Genomic DNA, 20154 nt, shown 5'->3' with positions numbered 1-20154 from the left:
TTTGTTATGGCAATAAATAAGCAACCAAAACAGCTACCTACTTCTTCAATGTGCGGACATCAAATCTTGATCATGAGGATCAAGAATAACCAGGGAAACAATGTCCCCAAGCAGACAGTGACCAGCTCTAACGTGCCAAAGAGATGGCAAAGTTTCTAAAACACAAAATGCCATTTCAAGGGAGATCATCAAACTACAAGAAGATGGTTATGAACAATTCAGGAACTCATCAGAAGAGTTAAGAGAAATAAAAAATAAATGGAAATACAAGAGCAGAAAAGTTCACAGAACAATGGAAACCACATAGAAGAGCCACATCAGCGGAACTGGTCAAGCAGAGAGATGAATGTGTGGACTCAGGACAAGGGTTTGAAAGCGTAATGTCCCAGGAGAAGGAGAAAAATGATAACATGGAATGAAAAAAGCCTACAGGATTTATGGGGCAGCATAAAAAGAGCAAAGATACGGCTTTCATTTAAGATAGGGTAGAAAGATACCAAGGCATAGGAATCCTTCAAAAAGAAATATCACCAAAGACATGGCTCAGCAGGCTGTCACTGCTATGCAAGCATGAAGTCTTGAGTTCAGATCTCCAGAACGCACATTTGTGCCTTTGATAAACTATAGTGTTTTATTTATTCAATAGAATATAGTGGTCACGCTTAAGTAGACTCACATATCCCCAAATAAATAGCATCCCATTACAATATGAGTAAAATAAAGACTACAGACAGTTGGGTATGTATATCTGAAAAGCACAAAAGACAATCCTTGTTTCCTCATAGACACGGGGTAAAGGTGGGACAAACAAGAGAACTTGTGGCTGTGGCCTCTGCCTGCACAGCCCTGGAGAGTTGACTAACAGGGGCTTGACTTACATACATTGGGATCCCCCCACTCTTTCCCCAGTGCTGAGGATGGAATCCAAGGCCCATTGAGCAACATACAGCACACCCCAAACCCTCAGGTTTTTATAGCACTTTTCTCTGAGCGCTCACATTTTTAGACACTAGTATAGTGCACACTTGTAACACCAGTATGGAAAATCAAAACAATATGCCTCCTGAAACACTCAGTTTTGTGCCCATCTATAAATTCATTTTGGTTTTCTGCATCTTTGATTTTCTTCCCTTTAGTTAGTTATAATATCTGAGAGTTGACCTTTTCTAATGAATGAGTAGCAGACATTTTGTAAGAGAGTCAGAAACGTGTTGTTTTTAAAGAGAAGGATTAGGTCAAACTACAAAAACTTTGCTTCTGCTGCTAAGGAATGAAGGCCTCATGCTGTGGATGGGACCAGACAATGAAGAACTTTGGGAATGAGAGTGTGTTATGACTGGATCTTAAATGTCCCCCAAAGAGTGTGTGTTAAAGGCATAATTGCAGCTTAGAGGCATCAGGAAGTCTTAAGAGGTGGGGCCTCACTAGGGATAGGCCCTTGAAGGATATCATGGGACTCCTGTCTCTTCCTTTCTCTTGCCCAACATGAGATGAGCAGCCTCCTCTTGCCCATGCTCCCATCATGATGTTTCCGTTTGCCATAGCCCCCCCCCCCTCCACACACACACAGCAGGGGCAACTGAACAAAGGCTGAAGTTTGCAAAACAGAGAGCCAAGATGATTTTCTTAAGTTGACCAGTTCAGGCATTCTGTAACAAAAAGGTGGCGCACACAGGGTGATGGCTTTTGGAAAGCTCATTGGTTCAATGCAGAGGAAAAAGGAGGGATAGGTTGGGCTTGCTATATAAAGATGAATTTACACTGTAAAAGCAGTGAGAACAATAACAACAGGTTGATATGACTGACACCAGTTGAGAACTCATAAGCATCGGGATTTACCTGCTGTAGATCTGTTAGTAAGGCTCTCAAGACCCTCCGAGTCATGCGGGCTCGGGAATCATCACCTCTCCTGTTGTTTTCTGCGTAGAGCTGAAAAAAAGCTAGACATATAAAGAGGGAAGAAATCTTTAGTGAAATCCTGGTGCCCTTGAAGAGTGCCTGCTTTGAGGCGAGTTTCGTTGTGAATATAAAAGGAATGGGGAATTATATTCTTGTTGTTTGCTTGTTCCTATGAAGGCCTTCAAGGGCAATCCGTCAATACCTAACAACTCATTACCTGCCCACCCACACCCACAAGTCCAGACCTCTGTGGTGGAGGTTGGTGAAGGGACAGTAAGGTGAGGATCCCAATTAATTAGTGGTTGCCGGATAGTCTCTAAAATCATAAAGGTCAAGGGCAGCCAAGCAATGCAGAACTGAAAGGCATAGAATTTTGAAGAAAATAGGGGCTGGAAAAATGGTCTAGTGGTTGAGAACACTGGCTGCTCTTCCAGAGGTCCCGAGTTCAAGTCCCGGAAACCACATGGTGGCTCACAACCATGTATGATGGGATCTGATACCTTCTTCTGTTATTCAGGCATACATGCAAAATAGAGCACTCATATGCATAAACAAATAAATAAATGTTTTAAAAAAAAGAATGTCTAAGAAAACCCTGAGACCCTCATAGCTGTAAACATTTTTCTTAAATACAAACAAGACAGGGGTTAGAGAGATGGTCCAGCTGTTAAGAGCACTGGCTGCTTTTCCAGATGACCTGGGTTTGGTTCCCAGTAGCCACAAGAAGGCTCACAACCATCTCTAACTCCAGTCCCAGGGGATTTGACTTCCCCTTGCTGGTCTCTGCAGGCACTGCACTCATGTGGTACACAGGCATGCACGCAGTCAAAAGCACCCGTAGAATAAAATTAAAATGCCAAGAATCAAACCAAAGCCGAACCCAGCCAGGCACGGTGAGTGCATGCTGTAGAGCAGGTCACTGTGACAGGCACTCAGAAGCCAGTAAAGAGGATGACATACAGGGGGCTCGAGAGTCACCACACTTCAGAACACACTCAACTCCTACACACGGTACCTCTGTACTTCGTAAGAGGGCTGTCCCCGGAGAGGGCAACCAGTGCAGCAGCCACAGGCCGAAGCTTGAGAATGCCCGATCCCGTGCTGTGGGGCCACAAATCACAGACAAGCGTGGAAAGGGCGGGGTTATTTAGATGGAGCGATTAGTGGGTGTTTCTCATTTTGTTTGTTCCTGTGAAGGCCTTCCAATCCATCAATGGATATCTCATATATGACACCATGCTGCTCGCTTCTCACAGAATCTTCATATATTCCGGGCGTTGAGTGAGCATGCTTTTCTGATTCATTCATTTACCCATTAAGTCACTCAGTAACTCCTTACTGGATGCTTTTCTGTGAGACACACTGTGCCAGGGGCTGGGTGTGCAGGGGTGGAGTGGGCAGTCTCATTCCCTTAGGATTCCACATAGCAAAGATGAGGATAAAAATAAAAAGCACAGCCGGGCCGTGGCACACACCTTTAATCCCAGCACTCGGGAGGTAGAGGCAGGTGGATCTCTGTGTGTTCGAGACCAGCCTGGTCTACAGAGCGAGTTCCAGGGCAGCCAGGGCTGTTACACAGAGAAACCCTGTCTCAAACAAACAAACAAACAAACAAATTAAAAGCATGTGCCCCCTCCAAAAACACTCACGGGCTCTAGCCTAGATCCTGACTGTGGTCCACACCCTAGCTGTACGGCTTCCAACCCTGTCCAGATGATTTATTAAAGGTAGGAGGGCTGTTACAGACAAGCATACCATCGAAAACACTCTCACAGGCTTAATGTTGAAAGAGACTGAAATCATGACAACATAGCCCGAGAATGTATTTATCTATTACTCGTGAAGTTAGAAAATAAGTTACAAATTCAGAAAGAAACAACGGTAAGGAATTGGCCTCCCAGAGGCAAGCTCATGCCATGGTCATCACCTCATCGTCTCCTCCTCCCCTTCCTCAAACCAACTGAGAAAGGGCAGAAAAAAAAAATCCCAAACTCCATCTTAGCAAAGCACACATAATGTATACTCACATGTGTCCACACAGATTCACAAAGCCATGATCTCCAGAGCATGACGTACCCTCTGATAGGACGTATACTGTTACCTGTCTATGCAACTGGATATCCAAGTCTACCCCAGCTAAAAACCCAACTAAGCCAAAACTTGGACGAAAATAGGCAAGGAAGAAGACAGAAATGAACAAGAAAGATGCTACCAGGGAGTGAAGATCAGAGTGTAGCATATACACATCCATCCGGGTACCCTTCCAAAGGGTGGGGATTCTGCTCTGGCATGGGAGTGAGTTTGCAGAAAAGAAAGATTTCCTGCTTCTAGCTACCTATGAGCCATTTGTAATAGTGACGCTTATGAAGACTTCTTTATTTCATTATTGAGTGAGTAATGAGTCAGTTAGTGACGGAAAATCAAGCCAGCAAGTAAGGAAACCACCTGACACACCAGATCTCAAGTGAACGTTAGATAGCACCCAATGGCCAGTGGCAGAGACCTTGCTGTTGTGGCTGCAGGCAATCCCCACATCCTCACCTGTCATACATGGCTGCGAGAAGACTCAGAGTGAGTTCAGGAGCTCTTGAATGCACTTGTGTTGCGTTTCCCATCCCGGTTCTCTGAAACAGCTCCTGGAGCTCCTGAAAAAGCTGCTGCATGGAAAGGGAGGTCTCCATGCCTTCCCCGAATCGTCCACGCAATAGAACTTGCTGAATCAAGGAGCTGTCCACCAAGTCCACCGAAGGAAGCAAAGGAAAGACGGAGTCTTATTTTCTGATGAGGGAAAATGGTTTCAAACACAGCAAATACCTCCTGGTATTTAAGTGAGACTTTTTTTTTTTTTTCCAGCAGTGGCCATTTTTTCAAGGGAATTGAAATGCCCATCATGGACACAGATCTTTTGTGTATAATTCTGCCATGACTATTCTGGCAGTCGATTTGATTTTGGAAAATTGTGTCATTAAAGCGTGGAATCGCTATTGCTAGGAGAGGTGCTGGGGTACCATTTTCTAGACTGAGGTTAAAAAGCGGCAGAAACTTGAAGAATACACAATCTAAGGAAGTTGAAAGCCTGTGGTGATGAAGTGGGAGAGATATTTTTGCACGGTGCTCTAGGAGGACTGAACATTGGCCTTTCCTATTTGAACACAGCTTTCCAGCTTCAGAAGGAATATAGTTGTGTGTTGGAATGTTGTGTACACAGCTGCCATAGTTAAAAAGAATAAACTCCAACAACATCCTAAAAGCAGTGGCTGAATTACCCGACTCTGTAAGTCTCACTCGTCTTCAGCAATATCACTTTTTAAAATCTTGATTCCATCAATATTATTACCTAGAGACAGCACTTCATAAGATCAAGACTCCTCACAAAACAGTGGTTTATTTCTCACAGGCACACATCTATATTACCATCATGTAAAAAGTTTACAAGGCAGTGAGTAGAGAGAATAATGAAATCGAGCTAGCCCTATAGTTTCTTGCCAACAGAGGGTGACAGACAGAATTAATAAACACTCCCTGTACCACCTAGGAGGTAGGGCTGTCAAGAGCCCCAAAAGCTGCTGGCATTTAAGATACTTCAGCCTGTGAAATGATAAAGCTCTGTACTCCTCAGTACTTCGTAAATCACTCTCACAGATAAGGAATCCACCAAGCATAATAAAACTTTTTATTTGTTTTCTGATATTGCTTTGAAGGGGAGAGTCTCAGGCATAGGGAAGCAGGCTTCAGGAAGAACAGCGTTTAGATAAAACCTGGCCACAGGTGGCAGTGATCTGTACACTGTTTTGTCGTTGATCACCAGCCCATGTTGTCTGGGTCTGGCATTTGGAATGCCGGAGTCTCTTGTCTTCTGTGAGAGTTCTGTGTTACAGCCGTGCAGATAAAGGTGCTGTTCATTAATCTCACAAGATTCAAAGAGTGATAGTCTCTGGATCCTGCTCCTTGGAGCTCCTGCAATGTTTATCTTGGTGTTTGGGATTTTTTGTTTTAAAAAAAATCCTTGCCCACCTCTCCTCTTGCTGCCCGTGAAGCAACATATGAACATATATGGGTGGATTGCTCACAATGGGCTCTCCCAACCCCCACCCTCTTTATGTTATCAACAATCTAAACGCACAGGTCCAGCCTTCCTGATCCAGGCAGTAGCATGAGTGGGACAAGTTTTTCTTTTTCTTTTCTTTTTTTTTTTTTTTTCTGTGAATTGAACATCACATGTCATCAAGATCAAATTGTCTTGGTCGCTACCAAGAACTTGTACTTACGCTGGCAAAGAGTTTGCATGGATCTTAATTTGAAGGCAGTTCTGTAGACGGATTTCTCAATCCTATTAAGAGCATCTGCAAAGACAACATGAAGCATGGTGGATAATGATTATCTCATTGGACATATCCTACATCCTGGGAGGGAATTGGTGGGCTCCTGTAGCCTTATTTTGTAGGTGAGACAATTAAGGTAGACAGTATGCTAGTCTACCTGTAAATGTTAATAAAGGACATGTGACAGTTTCACAGTACAGATTTTTGTTGTCTCATGACAGATTTCTTGTCTGATATGACTGGGGATCAGTCCTCACAGCTAGCAAAATTTAAAATGACATATGATCTTCGCATGGGTTCATGCTGGTAACGAAGTTCAACAACGCCTTATAAGGTCTTAAACATGAATTGTTTGATTTATTTTAGGCAGCTGAAATCGCCTGCTAAAGCTGGTTATTGATGGTACAAAGCAGTGGTCCCCACCTGTGCTTTCTGGCCTAGCCACATCTGCAGGACCTAGGGCTTGTTACAAATGCACATCCTAACATGGGTGTAGCATGCTGTCAACACACTCCAGGGGCAGGCACAGTAACGTGACTTGAACAATGCTTCAAAGTAGATGGATATAAACTAAAGTCTTGAAAGCTTCCTGTACAAAAGGAATTTATTGATTCTAGAACAATTGTCTAATGTCCAGGGAACTTGCAAATGACTTTTAGAAATGATCTATGGACAATAAGATCATCTAAAGATCTTGGTATCAGCTACCACATCTTCCTTCCAAATATATGAACATATGTATAGATTAGGGTTCACAAATAGAAACAGAAAATAAATTTCAATCTATTATTCTGTGCCAAATCCAGCCAGCGGGTACTGATTTAGTTGAAGACTCCCTTGACAAGGTCTGTCAAGGAGACACTACCTTGTTAACAACAGTGTAGTAGGTTGTTCTAATGTCTGATATTTTATTTATTTGCTTCAGGTAAGGTATATTATAGCAGGGATATAGGATATTATTGGTGCTTCCTCCTCCTATATTTAGCAAGGATGTTAAGATATTGTTTAACATATTATCAAATGCATCATTATGCATGATGTTCTTTATCACATTGAGTCATTGAAATCTTTTACATTGGTGGTACATCTCAGTTCATAGTTTATATGCCAAGTATTCCAAAGTCATGTGTTTAGAGACTATGTATCGACAGCTTGGCTTTAGGAAATGTTTGGGAGAGAAGCTACATGGGGCACTGATCAGGTCCCCAATAGTTGGTTATGTGTCTTGCATCAGGGCTGCTAGCTGAGCTGAGGTAGAGATTCAGCCATCATCAGTGCTAGACATGAACAATATTGTGTTCATCACTTAGGTTGCCTGAGTAGAGTGTAGTTAGTGAATAGAAGGTAGTGCTAAGTAATAGCTTGGTGTGAGGAACATAATCAGTTAATTGACTTAAGAAGAAGAGAAACCCAAGAGGGAACACAAGAAAGAAACCCAAAGATACTGGGAGAAGGCAATAGCTGGAGGTCAAAGGTGAACTTCAGAAAGCAGAGGCAAGCTATCAGTTTGATAACCACACACCACCAGAGCATCAGCTAAGAGCTAAAGTATCATCTGCTTATGAGTTTAACTCGATCCTTGAAGTCTTTACAAGAGTACGTTCAGGAGAGCCATGACAGTAGACCTCAAAATGCAAAGGACTGAGTGGAGGAGAAAGATCAAGAATAGACCCCCAAAACACATACTTTTCAGATGACCTTCTCAAGACCTTTAAATCCAAAGTGAAGATGAGAAAGCCAGAATAAACAGCATATAACATGAAGACTGAATTTCAGAGGCAGAAGAGATTCTAGAATATATACGTGGACCAGGGAAGAGGAGCCAGAAGAGAGAGACTGGTTGTAGACTCAAAGAAGTGAGGGGTCTGGCCAAGTCCCTTTGGGGGAGCACATGCATGTGTAGCATACCTTCACTTTTTTTTTCTAATGAACTGCTTCCCCTAATCTGAGTTCCCAAAACCCTACATGTGTTAATGCCAACTATCCTCGGTCCATTGGGAAATGAAGCCCAAGTCTACACATATGAAGGCGTGTACATACCAATGTGGGTCCACAATTTACCACCTGCATCTTGGTTCAGGGACTCCTTGTTCAAGGTATCAGGCCAACAGACTGAGTTTTTCCTGCTGGATTTCAGCTTGGAAATGTGGATTGGAGCAGCAATCACTCTCCTATCAAGGTTTGCACCTTGACAATGAAACCAACACAAAGAAAAGGAGTGGAGATGTGCGGGTGCCCTGCTTCCTGGTGATGGCTCCTGAGCATAGCGCAGGCTATTTTTTTCTTTCACTTTAGCATTAATTAACAAAGACAGTCATATAGATTTATAATGCATAACTGTTCTGTCAGTGTAGGGAATGAAACATGGGTATGTGCTAGGCAAGCTACTCTACCACTGGGCTATACCCTCCGGTCCTTCTTTGTGTAACACGTTGTTTTAAAATAAGTACACGTTGTAGATCAGTTACACAGATCTAACCAATATATGCTTTACCTCACATGATTATACGTTTTTGGTGGTGAGAAAAGTTAAGATCTAGTCCCTTAGCAACTGTCAAGAATGCAATGCATTGCTATCCTATTGCCATCTCAATATAAATCAGCTCTCTCCATGGAGTTATCACCAACACAAGGGGAAGCCTCTTTGAATAAAACTTTCTGTTGCAGCTGAATACAGCTAACCTGGGTGGAGAGAGGCTGGATGGGATCGGGTGCACAGATGAAGGGATTAGTTTTGCTGAGTATCCTGTCCCTCATTCCCCAAGAGGAAGACTAAAAAGAAAATATGATGATGGATTCTGTTTTTGTCTGAGGGCTACTGTTCTCTTCACGAATGGGGATGAGTTCACTCACTTAGGAGATGGTAGGGTGTGCTTTTTTTTTTCCTGTCAACTTGGTACAAGCAAGAATCGCCTGGAAAGAGGGAACCTCAATTGAGACTTCTATTAGACTGGCCTGTAGTCAAGTCGGTGGCACATTGTCTTGACTAATGATTGACGTGTGAGGGCTCAGGCCACTAGCATTGTGCCACTCCTGGGAAGGTGCTCCTGGGTTGTACAAAAAGGCAAGCCCAGCAGATGGGGTGCTCAGTAAGCCAGTAAGCAGCTTTCCTCCATGGCTTCTGCTACGGCTCTCACCCTGAAGTTCCATCATGACTGACTTTAAGCTGTAACGTGAAATAAACCCTGTCCTTTCTCAAATTGCTTTTGATCATGGTGTTCATCACAATAGGAAGCAAGCTAAGAAAGAGGTATAAAAACGTCAGGAATAATGAAGTCAAGATTAGTTAGAACTATGAGAAATAGAAGAAACGAGTTGTAAAATTTGGAAAGAGCTGTCCTTGTGTTTTGTATTTTGAGCAACTTGTACATCGAATATTTTCTGTGGTGACAAATTCCAGTTAAATAGTTTATAGCTATAATGTTCCTTCTGGAGTAAAAGTTTTGTGTATAGCTAAGCTCTGAGCTCAAGACTGACATATTAATTATGCTAAGGAGGGAAGATTTGAAAATACAACTAATTTCAAATTTAACATCAGCTGGTTTCTAAGATGCAGGACACTGCGAATAAGTGGGCTACAATGCAGGGGAAATTTTGTGATTAGAAACCCAGCTGGCCCTTCAGTCTTTGCTAAATGGGCCCCAAAAGGAATGAAATAAGGAACAGTTCAGTGGATTTCACTGACTCAGGCGTATGTAGCAGGAGAGTTATAGTAACATTCTTTGTTTTGTTTGTTGTTCAGCCAGCAATTGGAGAATTTAAAGGGTGAAAAGGTGGTATTTCTTCTGTCATCCCTGTGTGTGTTTCAAAGGCCAGGTTCTTTTAATTCTTCAGGGGAGAGCTAAAGCCTCTTTGAATTTAAGGATCACTTAAATTTCTTCTTTGAGTTAAGTCCACTCTACTGAGGCCCTAGTACAACAGAATTTAACCAGCTTGCATTCTGGTGAGTGCAAAGCCAGTTGGCGCTGCCAGGAAATAAAAGAATAGAGATTTATTGTTGACAGCAGGTAAAGAGATCATGGGAATTGTTTTCAAATAATGATTTCCTTGAACAAAGAAAGCATGAACTTTTGTTTGGGAAGGGCAAAATATCTATATCTTTCTCTGTATCTATGCAGTTGAGGGGCAGCCACATTTTTGAACATGTTAAAAGGTACATTACTAACACATTTGTTATAGAGTCACTAGTCCAGAAGCAAAGATGGCAGGTACATTTGGGGGGACCCCAAACCCAAGACATAGAGCACATTCTTGAAAGGTTAAAAATACAGATACTTCTGGATGTGCTATCTTGTGTAATAAAGATGGCAGTTTGGATTGCCTATGCCCAAATTTCATCACAAAACTTTATTTCATGATGCCAGAAGGTCTTGTGTAGACTGCAGGGGAAGAACTGTCATCGACAGTCTTATTCATCTGCAAACCCTGTATACAAAAATAGTGCCAGGCAATATTAACTCACTGGCACAATAGTGGTACATCTGTTATGGATAACAATTCCTTCCTGGTAGGATATTATGCCTGCTTCACAGAAATTCATATTTGCTACTGTGAATCTAGCTGAAAATCCCATGGTCGGGGAGTTCAGCAAGACAATGCTGAGCCAAGCCATCTATCTTTGCAAAGTTAGAGCACACCACAAGCCACACTCTGAATTTAACAGCTGGCTATTTATATTTGAAATTTCCATATTTGCGACTCAATAGGTGAAGGATCAAAAATAGTCACAAAATTGCACCTATACAGAACACAGAACTTTTCTTTAAATTAATCCACAAATAATACGTAATAAGAACTACTTCCACAGAATTTATATTTTATTAGGTATTGCAAATAATCTAGGGATGATTTTCAGTATGGGTCAGATATGCACAGGTAAGTGCAAGTACCATGACATTTTATGGGAGGAATTCAATCATTTGCAGATTTGCATCTCTGGAGTTTATCAATTCTTTGTAAATACCAAAGGACCACCAACTACATACTGGGTCATTAAGCAACACATGATCATGAGCCAAAGACCCCTATATAAGGTAGATATAGAGGTCTGCCTAAAGATTGTCATCCAAGGAAGAGAAAGTGCCCCAGCTCCTTCATGTCTGGTCTTTTTCAATAGCATTAAACAAGCAGATTACAGAACCCGCAGTTTGCTCTAATTCCTTTGAGGTTCAGTGCTTCCCTGTGCTTTAAATATGCTTGCTTTTCAGACAATATTAGAGAATGGGGCAAGTCAGAGGCATCTTAGCCTCTCCTGCAGAAGAATACACCAAGAGTAGGCATAGAAGAGCAGAAACAATTTATCAATGTGAGATATCCGGCGCATTTTGTTCTTCTGTATTTTGGCGGGTTCCTGCACCCTGATTTCTCTCGGATGCACCGAACAGATGAGAGAATCAGCAGACCCAGGGCCTTGTGGGGTCTCCCGCTGCAGCTGCTAGGGAGGGAGAGGCACGGAGCGGCACAGCCATCTGGCCCATCCTTCCTGTCAAGTGATGCTTTGCAGCGTCATCTGATGAAGTTATGCAGCATAGCATGGCAAGCTGTGATGCCAAGCACCGTGGAGAATGTGTGAGTATCCCAGGTGACCCGCTTCCAGCCCCACCTCTGCTGGGCTCCATTACTATTTTTTTTTTTTTGTCTGATAATGGGAACAAATTCAAGAAGAGGAGGAACTGCTGTAGGTCTCAGGCCTCAAGCTATGAACAAGCAGTTTTAGATGATTAAAGCTATAACAACTCAAGCTGACTACATTCTTGTTCATAAAAGCAGTGTGAGGAACAATTCTTGGCTTTAAACCATCCTTATTTTTGCTCAGTGGCATTACTGTGTTTATTTTTTCACAGATATCAAGGTGAATATGATAATGTCTCTGTCCATATCCCATCATTAGTTTAATACCCAGTAATTCACACAGTAGGCTAGTGGTTATCAAAACATGGCCCAAGAAAGCCCCATTGGTGCTGGCTGGGAACTTGTCAACTGTGCACATTCCCAGACTCCAACCCAGCAACACTGAATCACAGACTTCGTAGACAGAACCCAACCAAGCTGCATGGATGCATACTTAATTGAGAAACACTGCACTACGGGTGAAAATTTGAACTGTTTTATCCACTGCTTTGTGCATGGCCTATTGGTAGGAGAGCTCAAACCTGAAAAGGCCAAAGATAACTTGAAACATTTATATTGTTTTCAATAAATAATATGAGGTCATAGAATTTTAAACCAAACAACTAAGAGTAACAGTCTAGATTTGCTAACGAAACAAAATTGCAAATAAATTTAAAACTAAAAAGGCCATCAGTTACTCTGGGGCTTACTATGGCATTTAGAGATGTTGGAAGCAGGGGAGTTAGCCCTCCACATCCATTGACCAAATATCTGTTTAGTGACAACTGGGAAATCTTTCTCTCACTTTTGGGTCCATGTCAGACTATAAACTTAACTTGATAAAGAATATACAGAGATGTTATTTTAATGACAGGATACAAGTATTAGTGATAAGAATAGTAATTTAAAACATAATTACATTGATGCTAAGTTTTTTGTTCAATTATTCCTGGCACTTTAGAGACAAAAGATCAAATGTTCTTCTACATGTTATGGATCTCTGTTCCAAAGAGAGAAGATGATTTTAGTCATCCCATAAATTACTTTTCACCCCCAAATTTGCCTGATCACTACTCTGTGACTCAGAAGTCTAACACCACATCTGTGTCTAAATTTTTGCCCCCAGCCTATGCTGACAAGCCTAACGGTAAATGCTCACCTTGTTCACTAGGGTCCATCTCACTGATTTCCTGGGATTGTGGGACAGATGGTAAGACAGTCCTTGTGACTAGAAATGAACCAACGTTTCCTGTGGAAGGCTTCACAGCGGAAGGATGATGGATGAGGGGCAGCCAACAGATCATTCACCTGTGGAGCAGCGAACACAGCTGTTCAGGGAGACCATCACATCCCTTGGGGGAAGTGGGGGTTAAAAACAAGGAGCCCTGGGGTAGAGATTGCTTTCTTAGAAAACTGGGGATAGTTTTATAAAGTTAACACTTAAAAATTGGAGACAATTTCATTTTAAAAGTGGATTGAAATATCATTAGAAAAATATTAAGTTTACTTGAATGGAAAAGGCCAAATATGAAGCCCTCAATTGTTTAAATATCTAATAAAACTATACCAAATAATTCTATACATATAATTTTTTTTTGGTTTTTCGAGACAGGGTTTCTCTGTGTAGCTTTGCACCTTTCCTGGAACTCACTCTGTAGCCCAGGTTGGCCTTGAACTCACAGAGATCTGCCTGCCCCTGCCTCCCAAGTGCTGGGATTAAAGGCATGCGCCACCATCACCTGGCCTACACATACAATTTTTAACAAATACTATCCATGTATCATATATGTGCACACATATGTGTCTATGTAGAATTCAGCCCATCTTTCAGTTAGAAAAGTCAATGAATTAGAAAAGTCAATGAATTAGCTCCTTGGTTAACAGTATCATGTTATTATTTAATATAATATAGTTATTATTTAAACTATACTCTTTCAACAAAAAGGATGTTATGCTTGGGCTGGAGAGATGGCTTGGCAGTTCAGAGCACATGCTGCTCTTGCAGAGAACCTGGGTTTGATTCCAAGCACCCACATGGTGGTTCACAGACATCTGGAACTCCAGTTCCAGGAGATCCAACACCCTCATTCGACCTCTGTGGGCACCAGGCATGCAGATGGTGCACATGCATACTTGTAGGTGAAACTCTCATACACATAGAATAAAATGAACAAATCTAAAAAGAACTTTAAAAAGAATGTTATGCTATAAAAAAATTTACACAGTTATAATAAAAGACATTTATTGACATGAGCAGTTGAAGACTTCTAAAAGGTTAGATGATCATTAAATTTAAACAACATTTTCCACTCCTCCAGTGAATCAAAGAGTTAAAGTAAAAAATCATTTGGCAGACAAATACAATTTTAAATAAAAAATACATCGGAGACTGATTACATTTTTTTTTTTCATTAAAATATGATAGTGAGCTGGGATGTGGCTCAGGTGGTAGAGTACTTGTTTAGCACACAGGAAGCCTGAGGTTTGATTCCAGTTCACAGAAAGTGAGTTGTGGTGACATATTGTGTCCCCCAATATATTGTGCATCCTAATAAACTTATCTGGGGTTAGAGGACAGAACAGTCACTAGACAGACATAGAGGCCAGAAAATGGTGGTGCACATGCCTCTAATCCTATCACTTGGGAGGCAGAGTTCCATCTGGATCTCTGTGAGTTCAAAGCCACACTGGAAACAGCCAGGCATGGTGACTCACACCTTTAATCCCAGGAAATGATGGCAGGAACCAGAAAGGTATGTAAGGCATGAGGACCAGGAACTAGAGCTGGTTAAGCTTTTAGGCTTTTGAGCAGCACAGTTCAGCTGAGACCCATTTGGATGAGGACGCAGAGGCTTCCAGTTTAAGGAAACAGGATTAGCTGAGGAATTGGCAAGGTGAGGTGGCTGTGGCCTGTTCTGTCTCTCTGATCTTCCAGTGTTTACCCCAATACCTGGCTCCGGGGTTGTTTTATTAATAAGACCTTCTAAGATTCATGTTACAGTGAGTCTAGTGATGCATGGCCGTAATTTGGAGGTGGATTCAGGGAGATTAGAAGTTCATAGTCATCTTTGGCTACACAGCCAGCCTAGTCTACATGACATTCTGTCTTGAGTTTTTTAAAAAAAAATGAAATGAAACCAAATAATGGCAGTAGTGGCAACCTGAGACTCAACGAGACTTAGGGTGTTTCTGAATATTTCAAGTAGTATCTGTTTGGAAAGATGCAGCAAGAGTTATGGTAAGCACTCTCCTCATTATAGCAGGGCTCCCTCATATGGCCCGTGAAGGCCCAGGTGGTGTGGGAAGGTGGCCACCCGTCCAGTCTGAACAGCTGGAGATGCACTGTGAACGTCCCTTACCTTACTCAGTGTCCTTCTCTGTAGCTATGACCCCAGCATTGTGGAAGTAAGGAAGACTGAGGCATAGCGGATTCCCAGGTATGGCATTCTCACGTAGGGTCGTTTCCTCCTTCTGACTGCCCAGCAGCTGCAGGCAAAACAGTAGCAGTTGAAGTTGCACTGTTTTTAAGAGCTCCAAGAAGCACATTCATTAGTAATAAAGATCCTGAATAATTCAAGGTCACTCATTCGTCTCTGTTTCAAAGGTCGTTTTCGTGTTAGTGCCAGGTTACAGGGAGGGAAGGAAGACATCTTCCAGTGCTGCTGGGAGTATAGAGCTTGGAAAACAATAACACGGACCCCAAGCCCCAGGTGATGGCACCTTGCAAACCAACCCAAAAAAAAAGTGACACTGGAATGGAATCAAACTCATTTTATTAATTCTTTGGTAAATGCAGAGGTATGCTTATATATTCTAAAGGCACTAAATATAATACCAATGGTAATAATTTTTGATGAATTCACATTTCCTCCTAAGTTATAAATATAACTAGGTCTTATTTCTAAAGACTTAAAACCTAGCTGTTTAAATCTTGTTAGGATCTTTAAGAAAGTATTATCACACAAACCAAATGTATTAAAACTTTACAGTAAGCAATGTTCAGGATGTGGAACAGTTAGGGAATCAACTGTCACTTTTGCCAAAAACATCTGAGACAGACCAGATGGCTCAGTGGGTAAAGGTAATTTGTACCAAGCCTGAGGATCTGAGTTTAATCCTAGAATCCACATGGTGGGAGGAGAGAACCAATTCCTAGAAATTGTCCTCTGTCTTCCATACACTTACATGTTTACATGCATAATACATCTCACCACACACAGAGAAAGACACATGTACACACACACACACACACACACACACACACACACACACACACACACACGGCAGGGGGGGCAGAGACAGAGACAGAGAGACAAAGAGAGGAATTAATAAAACATAATTTCAAAATTAAAGTGATAATACACCCAAACCCAAAGTAGAGGCATGTTAATTGATGTGTAGTAGTGCAGGAGCTCAAGAGCCTGGATACCTGAGAGTTCATGCTCACTATGACAGGAGGGCATACAGTCTTTCTAGAATGTCCCTTAGTCATGATCAACTTGGAATGAATATAAAGCCAAGGATAAGCAGTTTACTCTTCCATTTTTGAAAAACATTAGTACCTCACTGATAGTCTACCCAAAGTTGAAACTTGAGATCTATTAAAAAATGGAAATTGATATATGATGGGACAAGAATGGGATCAAGTGAGGATGGGGAAAAAAAGTCATCATTTGTCTGTGTCCATATAAGCCATATTGATTTCCTGTGAACAGGTAAGACAAAAATTCAGGAAGAAAGCAAATCTATTTGGGATTAAATCTCCACCTGGCTAAGTGCAGCAGACTTGGAGTTGAAACCTTATTTAGTTTTTACATTATATCTGCCTCAAGCCAACACAGTTCCCAGTACCAGCAATGAAGAAATGTCTGAATATTTTTCTAAATGCTGCCATGCTTAGATTTGGACAAATACATACCATAGACCGATTCTGTCAGTCAATAATCTGTACCTATAGAAAGAGCTGTCTAGGATCCTAAATCAAATGAACCTAAATTAGATCATTTTTAAACACTAAGAATGATTAAGGTATACTGAAAGTAATTTTGGCAAATTGACCATCGGTGGTCTTAAACTTGGCTGGACTTCTGGATTCATTTACTTCTGATTAGTGGAACTTTGTAGCTACGATTGCAAACCCTGGCTCCAGCCCAAAGTCACATCAAGGCCTCCTCTTTCCTGCTAGTCCCTTCTCATTCCTCCCCTCTTCCCCCTTCTCTTTTTGTAAGTGTTTTAGGTTATGAATCAAATCCAGTTGCCATTTTACGTTGTAAGTGGCTGGCAAGGTCTCTTTGCTAACGTGGCAGTTTCTGAAAATGCTGATTGGTAATTGCGTCTCTACATCTGAAACAGCTTCAGCAAGCAAGCAGGTAGGAAGGAGTCAGACTTCCTCTTCCACCACGACATGCCCTGGGTTGGCCACAGGGATTCCAGGCCAGCCAGAAACTAACAAGGTGTGGGTTCCTCATGGCAAATGGACATTGTTCACTGTCTGTATAATACATAAATGTAAAGAATGTAACTGGAGAGAGAGCACAAAGGGAGGCTTGATATGCTATAATTAAACCTACGTAGGCAGTCCTATATGGAAATCAAGACTACTTTATGAATATGTGTGGTGGTATTGTGTTCCCCAAAATATTGTGTACCTTAATAAACTTATCTAGGGTCAGAGAAGAGAAAAGCCACTAGTTAGGCAGTGATAGCACACGCCTTTAATCCTAGCATTCCAGAGATAGAAATCCCTCTGGATCTCTGTGAGTTCAAGGCCACATTGGAAACAGCCAAGCATGGCGACACATGCCTTTAATCCCAGAAAGCGAGCCTTTAATCCCAGGGAGTGGTGGTAGAAAGCAGAAAGATATATAAGGCGTGAGGACCAGAAACTAGAAGCATTTGGCTGGTTAAGCATTTGGCTGGTTCAGCATTTGGCTGGTTAAGCATTTGGCCTGGTTAAACTTTCAGGCTTCTAGCAGCACAGTTCAGCTGAGAGCCATTTGGATATGAGGACACAGAGGCTTCCAGTCTGAGGAAACAAGACCAGCTGAGAAGTTGGTCAGGTGAGGTAGCTGTGGCTTGTTCTGTCTCTCTGATCATCTAGCATTTCACCCCAATACTTGGCTCTGGGTTTGATTTTATCAATAAGAACTTTTAAGATTCATGCTAAAAAATAGGTGTAGCTGAAAGTTTTTCTGTGTTCTGCCCAGTCCACAGCCGCTCAGACCCAAGTAAACACACAGAGGCTTATATTAATTAAAACTGCTTGGCCATTAGCTCAGGCTTACATTTAAACTCAGACCATTTATGTTAATCTATATGTTGCCACATGTTCCATGGCTTTACCTGTGTGTCATTAATTACATGCTGCTCCCTGGATGGCGGGCTGGCATCCACTGACTCAGCCTTCCTCTTCCCAGAATTCTCTTTGTCTGTTTATCCCGCCTATACTTCCTGTCTGGCTACTGGCCAATCAGCTTTTTATTTATCAACCAATCAGAGCAACACATTCACAGCATACAGAACATCCTATGGTGATATTTTATTTGTACTGAAATGTGATTTTATTTGTATGTTAATAAATAAAGTTGCCTGTGGGTCAGAGCTAATAGCAAGCCATAGCAGAAGCCGGGTGGTGGTGGCACACACCTTTAATCCCAATCACATGACAGACAGATCTGTGTGTGTTCAAGGATACAGCCAGCTTGGAGACACACGCCTTTAATCTTAATACCAACCACAGAAGACCTGGAAGTCTGTATAGACAGGCAGTGATGAGGAGGTCATGTGGTTGTGTTTACAACCAATGAGAAGGCAGAACAGAAAGTCAATAAAAAGACAGATACACAGGAAGTAGGTCTCTTTTTGAGGGGAAGGATGGCAGCAGCAGGAAGGGTAAGAAAGTGTTTTTAGTATGAGCTCTTAGCTACTGCTCTGACCTCTTGGGCTTTTAACTCTGCATTTGGCTCTGTGTTTCTTATTTAATAAGACTGTTATATCTACAACATCCCACAGCAAACATGTTTGTATCTGTTGAGTCCTTTCAGAAAGAAGTTAAGTTGATAACACCAATACAAGAAAAAAATAGAAACCATTACCAAGGATGACATATCAAATGAGCCAAAAATATAATGTTCTGAGCCCATGTGGCTATGTGCTTCAAGTCTCTGCTGTTTTCAAAACAAAAGATTCTTAGTTATTATACATGAATATTATTAGAAGACATACTGGCTTATCAAATTCATTTTATGAAGTTAGCAAAAATTTGCATAGTGAAATAAGAGATTTATAATTCCCCTCTCTCTCCCTCTTTCTCTCTCTTTCCATTCATTCATACACACACTCACAAAAAGTTTATGGGCCAATATTATTTACAACCCTTTAAGAGAAAATCCTAAAGAAACTATAAACCATGTTAAAAGACTACTGTACTGGAGAGCCTTAATTCTATGGGTACAAGAAAGGATGACTGACATTTTAGAATTGACATCATAATATATTAGCAAGTCCAAAAAGAGAAATCTGGTATTTCAGCAGATATTATACAGGTATATTATTTTTATAAATTTGTTAAATTTAAATGACACAAGTCTATAAATTAATGTACAACACAATGTTTTAAGATATATGTGCATTGAGGAACAGATAAATTGAGCTAATATGTTTCTTCACATAGTATTTTTTTTGTGGTAACAAAAATTCTACCCTTTTAGTGATGTTTTAAAATACATTATTATAATCTCCATATGGTTATAACCTATTGTGCAATAGGTTCCTTAGACTTAGCCTTTTCTGTGTAGCTGAAATTGCATGCCCCAGAATTAACGTCCTCACCACCCTAGAGACTTTCACCCTACTGTCTGCTTGAGTTCAACAGAAATCAACATATGAATGAGATCACACAATATTTGACTGTGGGCCTGGCTCTGTGTTATATAACAGTGTTATATAGGCTCACAGACATTGTTGAAACGGCAGGATTTCCCTGTTGAAGAGGCCCAATGGTATTGCGTTGTTAGTCATTGACACGTGACTGCTGTGGATCATGGAACATGGAAGCGCAGAGATCTCTTCCATGTGTTCATTTCCTTTCCTTTCGATATGTACTCATTAGTGGCAGTGCTGGCTCATATAGTGGGTTCATTTTAAATTTATTTTATTTTTTCATCTTTATATGCATCTGCATGTACGTGTGCGCATGCATGCGTGTGTGTGTGTGTGTGTGTGTGTGTGTGTGTGTGTGTGTGTGTGTGTGTAGGTAGGTAGGTATGCACATGTATGTATGTGCATGTGGAGGCCCCAGGCTGATGCTGAGAATCATCCTCCA

General features: G+C 41.4%; 1 protein-coding gene across 1 annotated transcript in view; it reads right to left on the bottom strand.

Annotated features, from left to right (window-relative positions):
* Dytn (dystrotelin) overlaps positions 1 to 13009 on the bottom strand; it is a 54178-nt gene extending 41169 nt beyond the window's left edge. The window contains exons 1-5 of the mRNA XM_028886676.2: positions 12991 to 13009; positions 6168 to 6242; positions 4441 to 4642; positions 2915 to 3000; positions 1840 to 1940 (exon numbers count right to left, since the gene is read on the bottom strand). Of these exons, the coding sequence (XP_028742509.1) occupies positions 1840 to 1940; positions 2915 to 3000; positions 4441 to 4642; positions 6168 to 6242; positions 12991 to 13009 (483 nt within the window). The remainder of the gene's footprint in view (positions 1 to 1839; positions 1941 to 2914; positions 3001 to 4440; positions 4643 to 6167; positions 6243 to 12990) is intronic.
* Between the last annotated feature and the right edge of the window lie 7145 nt (positions 13010 to 20154).

Source organism: Peromyscus leucopus, chromosome 13 (genome assembly GCF_004664715.2).
Source record: "Peromyscus leucopus breed LL Stock chromosome 13, UCI_PerLeu_2.1, whole genome shotgun sequence".
In the NCBI taxonomy this organism is placed as follows: domain Eukaryota; kingdom Metazoa; phylum Chordata; class Mammalia; order Rodentia; family Cricetidae; genus Peromyscus; species Peromyscus leucopus.
Note: the sequence above shows the minus strand (reverse complement) of the source record. Positions and strands in the feature narration are given on the sequence as shown.